The sequence below is a fragment of the Morone saxatilis genome, unplaced genomic scaffold (genome assembly GCF_004916995.1).
Source record: "Morone saxatilis isolate NCDOM2014 unplaced genomic scaffold, NCSU_SB_2.0 Contig11, whole genome shotgun sequence".
In the NCBI taxonomy this organism is placed as follows: Eukaryota; Metazoa; Chordata; class Actinopteri; family Moronidae; genus Morone; species Morone saxatilis.
Window position 1 is genome coordinate 3,560,183 of NW_023339663.1, and position 8,973 is coordinate 3,569,155.

General features: G+C 42.6%; 1 protein-coding gene across 1 annotated transcript; it reads right to left on the reverse strand.

Annotated features, from left to right (window-relative positions):
* Nucleotides 1-764: 764 nt before the first annotated feature.
* On the reverse strand, nt 765-7,686 carry e2f8 (E2F transcription factor 8). The gene is made up of 13 exons (XM_035682178.1): nt 7,631-7,686; nt 7,260-7,520; nt 7,008-7,161; nt 6,094-6,414; nt 5,554-5,715; nt 4,952-5,089; nt 4,576-4,791; nt 4,413-4,488; nt 3,475-3,976; nt 3,094-3,360; nt 2,870-3,005; nt 2,340-2,683; nt 765-1,663 (listed from the first exon to the last, which is right to left on the reverse strand). Exons 2-13 carry the CDS (start codon nt 7,428-7,430, stop codon nt 1,496-1,498), a joined length of 2,655 nt encoding a protein of 884 aa, XP_035538071.1. The 5' UTR covers nt 7,431-7,520; nt 7,631-7,686; the 3' UTR covers nt 765-1,495.
* Nucleotides 7,687-8,973: the final 1,287 nt, after the last annotated feature.

Below are 8,973 nucleotides of genomic sequence, written 5' to 3' on the forward strand. Positions count from 1 at the left end.
TGGCAGAAATTCAATATACTGAGCACAAACTGCGGTTTTATTAGTGTAAAATCAACTGAAAATAGAATTATGTTTTTGTTAAGAACCTTTATAGCTACAGAGCTATAGCTCATGTTTCTACAGCAGCCCAGAAGGGAAAAACCAAACAATTACTGGCACTATATAGATTTTCACGTTTCTCAACGTATTTCGTAGCCACCGTAGTTTCTCCTTCGCATTTTGAAGGGTGAAGTAATGTTGTGAACTACTAAATGTCACTAAATCCTACACACTGGGCCTTTAATGGTTCCTGGTGGAGTTTTAGAGCTCCAGTAGCACCACAGAGCCGATAAAGCACCAAGAAGCACAGCAGTGCAACAACAAAGGCAGTGCTGAAGACAGCAAGCTAGTAAACATGGATATTAAAGATACAGGTTATAAAATCGGTTTTACAAATGTTTTATGAGGAAGGAATGTAACCTTATGGTACGTTTATATATATATATATATATACACATTATATTAGCATTACTATCAAAGCAGAACTTACTAGAACTAGAACTAAATGTGTCCTGTCTTGAAATTAATTATTGTAGTTAAGTCGTTCATTCTCCGGAGGCCATGAGTATTGGGCTGAAACGATCATTTGATTGACAATTGTCTTCAGTTTTGAAAATCAATTAATCGTTAAAGTCAAAATCTCTGTTTTATAGCATCATTTATGTAACAGATATTCTGGTTTTGGATCGTTGGTCAGACAAAACAAGCAACTGGACATCACGCAATGTTCTTAGAAAACATGTATTAAAATGTTTTACATTTTACAGGACAACAGAAATGAAAGTAATTTCCTTATAAATTAAATTTAATTAAACAAAAAATGTCTGATTAGTCTTAAAATGAATCACATATTCACATTCTCTTTAACAATTACATTTCTTAACAGGGGGTAACAGGTACATGTGTGCAAAAGTCCTATCACCAGATTGAACAAAATAATCAATCAACGTGTTTCCAATCAAACTTTCAGTCAAAAAACGTCCATCTGACTTATATTTTTATTTATAATATTGATGTGACTTTTACTACTCTTGGTAATTTGAAAAGGGGGGGAAAAAAAAAAATCAGTGTTCTCCCAGAATAACAGAAATAAGTGAAACAAACAAACAAACAAACAAAAGAAAATTAACTCTCCTCCATTAGATTATGCAAATGTTGTCCCAGTTCCAACCAGCAATCACAATAGTGTTCATAAGTATCTGGTGAACTCGCTCTGTAATCTGGTTTCCATGTGTCCACCGGGCCACAGCCGAAAGTCTGCACGGCAGCTACTTTTAGAGCTGGCTGTGAATGAAGGCAGTGAGCCCGCTGTGAGGTAATGAATGCTTTAAAATGCTAAAAGAAAAAAGAAAAAGCGAGAATAACCCACCCATAACACAAACACCCGTACAAACATATATATACACACACACACACACACACACGTCAGACATCAGAGGTTTCCCTTCGGAGGTTTTCACGAGTCCTCGGTGGCGACGTCCAGCTTCCTCTGAGGGATGTAAACTGTATTGGTGGCCAGGTGTCCACCGCTGGTTACCATGGTAGCAAGAGGGGAGAGGGGGACCGGCGTGTGGAAGAAGCTGTGCTGGGGGAGCCCCGTCCCTTTGGGGGTGGTCATCAGAGGCTGGGAAACAAGACAGCGTTCAGTTAGTCTTTTGTTTTAAAGGATGTGCTCTAACAGATTACTCCGATAATCCACAGTGTGAACAGTTTTCAATGGAACTGCTTCCTCTCGAAGAAACAACCATGATGATAACTCAAAACCAACTAAACATGCCTACTACCCTTAGTTTCTTGTTGTGGTTTGACCCTTTAAAAGTACTGACTGAAGGGGTTTTATTGGTTCACAGGTGAAATACAAAGGCGCGTATGTTTGTGCAGTTTATCCATGTCCCTGTATTTCTGTTGTCGTTTTGTAAATTCTTTGGTTTTGTAAATACTCCTGTTATAATTATGTGTTAAATAAAATAGCAGAATTCCAATCTGATCTGAAGTCTGATCTATTGAGTGGAATTTCAACACCTCCTCTCTCCCTTTTGTAGTATTCCATTCAATTTGACAACTTTTTGATATTATTATTAAAAGCGAGGAGAACCTATGGGCATCCCAGAGTTGATTTTTAATGTAAAAGAGTATTTAGTATTACACTTCCGTAAGAATGGGCAAAGAAAATTAATCAAAACTGCAGCAGAAGTTGAGATTTTACCCCCTCATACTATTACTCAGGTTGCATTTAGTAATTTTCTCAAGAGCCACAGAAGAAGACATTATACATCTGTTCTCACAGGTTGAGTGGTTACCTGTTGTAAACTGATCAGGGCCACTTGCTGCCCGGATACCGACTGCTGGATGGGCACAGGCGACACAGGCTTGATGAAAACCATGCCTCTCTGCTGCAGAGCCAGCGGGCTGGGCATGGTGCCGGCACACTCTGGAGTCTGGGGGGTAGCGAAGCCATTTCCTGGGCTGGAGCCTGAGATCAGACCCAGGTTCTGCAGGGTGAAGTTGAGGATGGCTTGACTGGGGCTGTGGAGGCGGTGGGCCTGCTGGGTGGCGTGTGGCGAGGCGGCGGCAGCAGCAGCAACGGGTTTGTGAAGACGAAGGCTGGTGGGTGTAATCTCCTGGGCGGGTGAAGGTCTGGAGCCTGGTGAGGACAAAATAAAACAATCCAGTTATTTATGTGTGTGTAGACTCTTAATCTAATCCTCATTTAATTTTGAGCTAATAAAAAATGAAAGTAAAAAGCCCTAAAACTAAAATGAAGATGAAAATGAATTCATAGATTTCAAATTTCAAAAGCAACATTTCTGACCTTCAGTGCCATATTTACCTGCTGTTGGTGTTTGGTAAATGTTGCAAGTTGGAGTTGAGGCCTTGTTGCTTTCTCTCCCTGAACATTGAGCTTCCTTGTAGCCGATGAGGGACTGATGGGAGATTGGGATCAGGTATCCGGCTGGTATTATATTCTGGAAGCAGAGAAATGTGACGTTGAATCGACTGACACAATGAGAAGGTCTTAGGTCTCTGACTCTGGTGTCGTCTTTGTGCACGTACCTCGGTGTGGATGTGTCCTGGCGTGAGGGGAACAGCTCTGACCGGTGTTAATCCTGCCTCGCTGTCAGAGTTCGCCGTCTTGTCCTCTCTTTCCAGGAAGGTCTCCAAGCTCTGCTCTAGCGCCTGATTGGCGACGGCGCCGCCAGGCGTGTTGACAAACTCCGGGTCGAGGTGGAGGGCGCGAGGCGACGGCCGGCTCGAGAGCTGGGTGCCGCGACGAGCCTTCAGACGGGCCTGCAGGATCTCACACAGCTTTGGAGAGGTGTCCTGTGGGAGAAAGAAAGGGAGGGAAATACTGTTTGTCAGAGATAAATAACAAGCATTTTAAAATGTTTTAGAAAAGAACAACGTTCCGTTAAATCACTCAGGATGTTTATTTACCTTAAAGTTGGGGTCGGTCCTCTGTGCTTTGGAGGGGCTGCTCTCTGAGACTGAATCTGAACGCAGACGTTTGAGCGCCAAGGGGCTGGCGTCTGACGCCCTGGAGGCCGACTGACTCTTTGGTGCAAACTGGCCGGTCGGGCTCTGCCCGGTCTTATCCTCAAAGGTCATAGAGCGCACGGCGAGGCTGGTGGGCTGCGGCCTGGCCAGGGGGTTCGGCCTGGCGGAAGAAGGCTGCAGATACACAGCGTAGGGCCCACCGCCCCGCTGCTGAGGTAACAACACAGGGATCAGGGATGAACATTGTGTGGAGATGTATGTCAGCGAGGTGTGGGGGGTGACGTGGACCGTAGTGTTGGCTCTGGGCTCATGGGTTGGAGTTAGAAACAGTGCCTGAGGCGGCTCCTTTGAAATGGAAGAGGTCGGCTGTAGCCTCACAGAAGCCGTGTCCACCTCAGCAGCAGCAGCAGCAGCAGCAGGCTTTGGATGTTTAGCTCCAGTCCTGGAACAGAAGCCAGACTTTGATTTAATATTTTAGAAATCCACAACCTCATAAAATCTAAACCTGGGAGCTGAAACTGTTTTATCTTTCTCTTGTTCTCAATCAAAGCATTCATTTATCTATTGCTGTTAGTTTGCTTCAGTTTTGAGGGTTAACAGTATCGTATTACAAACAATTCAAAAGCTCTAAAAATCAACTCATATACTAACAATTAACTCATTATTTGGAGAATTTTGTTGACCAGTAATCCGACATCCTCAGCGCTGTGTTATTTTCTGACTGACAACACATCCTACTACTCTCTGAAACTATATGTACAGTATAGTCAGCGGCATTCTTACCAGCCTTATCAACTCCACTAACACACAGACACACCAGATTTAATTTAAAGAGCCAACTTTAAGTTGATTAATAGTCTAAAAGTAACAAAACTGACCTCTGATCTAGTTCAATCTTACAAATAGCAGCAAGTTGGGCCATTTTGTTTGGGAAGTCGGTGTTCGACGAATCGCCTGAAGACAAAAGAGGAAAAGATGGTCAGTGTCATTTACAAACAAACACCACACGAGTAACCTTTGTCTGGAGAAACATTTACTCACCGGGGGAACTCTTGACGGGACTGCTGGGAGCAGAATTGATCTTGCGACGGTCGTCCTGAATGCTCTTTGCCAGCTTTATGAGGGAGGGGTGTCGGGTGAAGCTGCGTTTAGCACCCGATGCTGAAAACAAGTTTTTGGCACAGTTGTCTACGGACGCACGGGACTCCAGCACACTTTTCTTCTTGGAGGAACATTCGGATGTGGAGTCCTCCAAGTCTGAAACAAGAGATTATTGTTAGTCTGCGAAACTAGGAGATAATAATTTGGCACTGAAACATTAATACATTAAGACATTTATATAAACTTGATCCCACATTCCCTTTAACTGTTCGAATCGAAGCAATAACCAGATGGGAGAAAAGGACTCTGGTGATACCTTTGATTTGTGGGAATTCTTCGGGGCCGACCCATTCGAAAGCCGGTTTCCTCCCCCGCTCTTCCGTCACGTGGACTTTCTCGATGAGCTTCAGGCTCCGCAGCACATTAGCTATATCGTACAGCCGGCGCACTTTGGCTGCAAACAGACGAGCAGAGCAAACGCCAGGATTATCCACTGACACAGAACCTGCGTTTAAAGCTCGTGCAGCCAGCGGGACAATGTTGGAGTATTTCCATCCACTGCACTACATGCCATTACGCCACATATTCTCCATAAATACTTTAAAATAAGGATGGAGTGCAGTAATTGTGCATGCGTATGCAATAAAACTGACTTTAAGCATCTTATACTGGTAATAAATGTATCATGTATGATGCATTTTAGAAGATTTAAATAGCTTTGCGTTACTTTATAACTTTATAACATTTGTACATGTGTCTTCAGGCCCTTCCACACTATTAAAATTACATTAATGAACTAACACTAATACACTGCATCATCTAGATCACTCTGAATGTGCTGGCACTGAAACAAAAAGCCTTAAATAGACTGTTCTCCATGATGAGATGTAAAAACCATACACCAGGCCTTGTTCTCACTCTTGAACTTGTTCTTGTCTTGATCGGCACCCTGGTCCTCTCCGATCAGGATCTTGGCGGCCACGTCCAGACTGACCACGCGAGGATTAGACACCAGGAAGAGCATGACAAACTTCTGGCTCATCACCCTCAGAGATTTGTCCTTCCGACTGTTAACAGAGGCTAGACACGACAAACAGAAAGTTAGTGCCACAAAACCTGCACTTTTGTTTGTTTTTTCTTTTCTTTGTGCACTTTTATTCAGATAAAATCTTATTTACTTGCTCATAAATGTCAAGGATCTATAACTGAATTTCAAATTACTGTTGTTTTAGGATGCATGAAGCTTTCAAAAACAAAATGTGTGTATATTTCATTTGATAACTACAGAACAAGTCCATCTGTAAAAGGTCATTTTAAAGGATGTTTAATGCCTTTTGGAACAGAAATGACCTAAAATCAACCATTTTGGATGTTGAAACTGAGGAGATCGGATCTGGTATCCACTTCCGATGAGGAATTATGCCTTAAATACGACCCACCAGCTCTCCAGCTTCTCACCTGCTTTGAACTCTACTCCTGGAAGCTCCACGAAGAAGAGCTCCTTCTGTCCCTGCTCCCCGCTCTCCAGGTCCACCACCACCATCTCCTTGTTCTCCTTCTCCTCCTCGTCAAAGTCGAACTCCTTGTCCAGGAGACGCTGCCGGATCTGCTGCATCTGCTGGCCGTACCTGTGCTCCTCGCCCACCTGCTTCAAGATGGCCAGAGTCTGAGCCAGCTTCGTCCGGCCGTGCCACGTGTACCGGTTCTTGGCGGAGCGGCTCACCATGTGCAGACTCTCCAGCACGTTCATGATGTCGTAGATGCGCCGACGTTCCACATCTGTGCCGGCGGCGAGAAAACATAATGACTCAAGTTAATAAATGAAACTGGTGTCGCAATGTTTGTTATTATTTGTGATTTTATTTCCCACAAACTCACATATTTGCATCTGTGACAATAAACTAGACATAAGATTTGTGATCAGTGTGGAAGATATTTGACAATCTCACCCAAATAGTGAACACACTGATTGAGCAACTTGTGTTTTCCTGATAGTTTAAGGAACTTTTAATACAATTCTGTCTGTATTATGTATGTTTTACATGTCTTTAACAATCATACACACTTAAAAGGCTTCTTTTTTTGACAAATTCAGCGGAGTAGGAGTTATTTAGATCAAGTTTGAGCAGATTATTTCCTGTTTAGGGAACATTTTATACACTGTCAGTTGGTGGAGGTGTTTAATTTAGTCTCAAAATGAAATTACGGATGAATTCAGACGTATTATGTAAGGAATATCAGCATATGATACACACATTATTTGTATTATCAACCATTAGCTGCCAAATATCTGACACACTGACTGTGGTCTGCATGGATGGATTGATATGGTATGATTGATTATTAGACAGCAGTTGATACAGAAGACGTACTGAGCTCAGTGGCCACATCATCCAGGCAGATGTCGTTGTTCAGGGCGGGGTTCGGGCAATCTGGGTAGCGGGCGAGGAATTTGTGACAGAGCAAACCCAGACTCTTCTCTTTCCGGCTGATCATCTTCTCGGACTCTTCTCCGTTCTCAGCGTCCTGCGGGAGGATAAACGGAGAGATAAGAAATGTGTTCCTTCCAGCATCCTGACTCATCAGAAAGTGCCCATTCATTGTGCGCGAGTTGCTTTTTGTACCTGCATGGAGTCAACACCTTCCCGCCCGTCGGTGTCCATGCACAGCTCCTTCTCTCGGTTCCTGATGTCGGGGCTGGCCGCGCTGATGAGCATTTTAAGGTTGGAGGTCGGCGTCCAGGGGTCGACTGAACCCACTTCCCTTCCTTTTTTAGGCGTCGTGAGGGGCCCCATGGTCGGCCGGTTCTCCGCTGACAATGCACGCTGACCGGATACTTTCTTTGGGGTATTTACGGGAACCTGGGGTGCTACAAAGCCATCGTCCTAGTCAGCAAAAGGGAGGAAACAGAAGATACGAGCACGTAAATTCCTACTGAGGGACACTGGGATTTGATTTAACAAATTGTGTGTGAGAAACATTTGTACTTACTGACCTTTGAATGATATTTCTGGGTCAGATTTTGACATTCAAGCGCTGTACTTGATATTTTCCACCTTTGCAAGAAGTTAATAAAGATCATAGCTAACGTTATGCATTTATACATCAGCTCAGGGTATAAAACTATTGTGAAAATCCTTCATAATATGCTCTCAACAGTGTGGGCTATGGGAAAAAATAGGTATTAACTTATATTGGCTAAAATGTGTCTGATTTTTTACTACTTTTTCTAATTTGCCATATGTATTAGTATCATTAATCTAAATAAAACATTGCTTATTAATTCCTAAATTACTGCTTATGTGAAGTTATTACAGCAAGTTACATATTTGTCATTTTAACTGTACTTGATAATATATATTATATATATATATATATATATATATATACAATAAAGATTACAGTTAACGTTATGCATTAATACAATAATAAACTCAGCTCATCAATCTTTCATAATATGCTTTTAACAGTATAGGTGAAGGAAAAAAGCAGCTTTTAACCTAAAACTTTACACTTTCCCACCAGATTTTACCCTATTTTTTTTTACGTTTTAATTTGCCGTATTGATTAACACCATTAACCAAACAAAACGTTGCCTATTAATTCCTGAATTATTAATTATATGAAGTTATTACAACCTTACCGCTTCTTCAAGGAAACACATTTCTCGGGTACCAACATTTCTAAAACTGCTTGTCAACAACAACAAGTCAATAAATAATATAAATAAATTAAATTACTGCTAATAAACCCCGTTTTTGTGCTTTTCTCGGGGAGATCGATCAAAAAATAATCGGTTTAAATCAAAACACCACAGGTTTTATATTGGCGGTAACTGACGTACGTTGCGTCGAATCGCCGCGGCCAACGGACGTCCGCTGGTCCCGCCCTTTTTTCTCGGAGGCAGCCAATGGGAGCGCGGCGCGAGGCAGCCAACCGGAAGCGGAGAGTGTGTCCCGCGCAGGTAGACTGTTTTTGAAATCCTTGGCGCGGAACGTTTCTGCGGTAAACAAGCGACCGGATTCACGTTAAACGTCGATAAATCGGTCGCAAACTGTGAGTTTACTCCACAACAAGATCGCTGTGTTTATAAAAAAGAGGGTTTTATATTTTAACCGTTAGTTTAAAGTCCGCCACGTTAGCGTTAGCCCGCTGAGAGCGACTGTTTGAGGAGGTTTTTTTTTTTTTTTGGGGGGTTAATTTGTTTAAAATCATTAACAAAACCGGAAAGTCCAGAAGCTTTAAGACATCCTAAGCTTTTGTTTTTATAAAAGCGACGTTTTTAGTTAACGTTACACGACCAGGGAGTGGAGCAGCTTATAAACAAGAGGCGGTAAC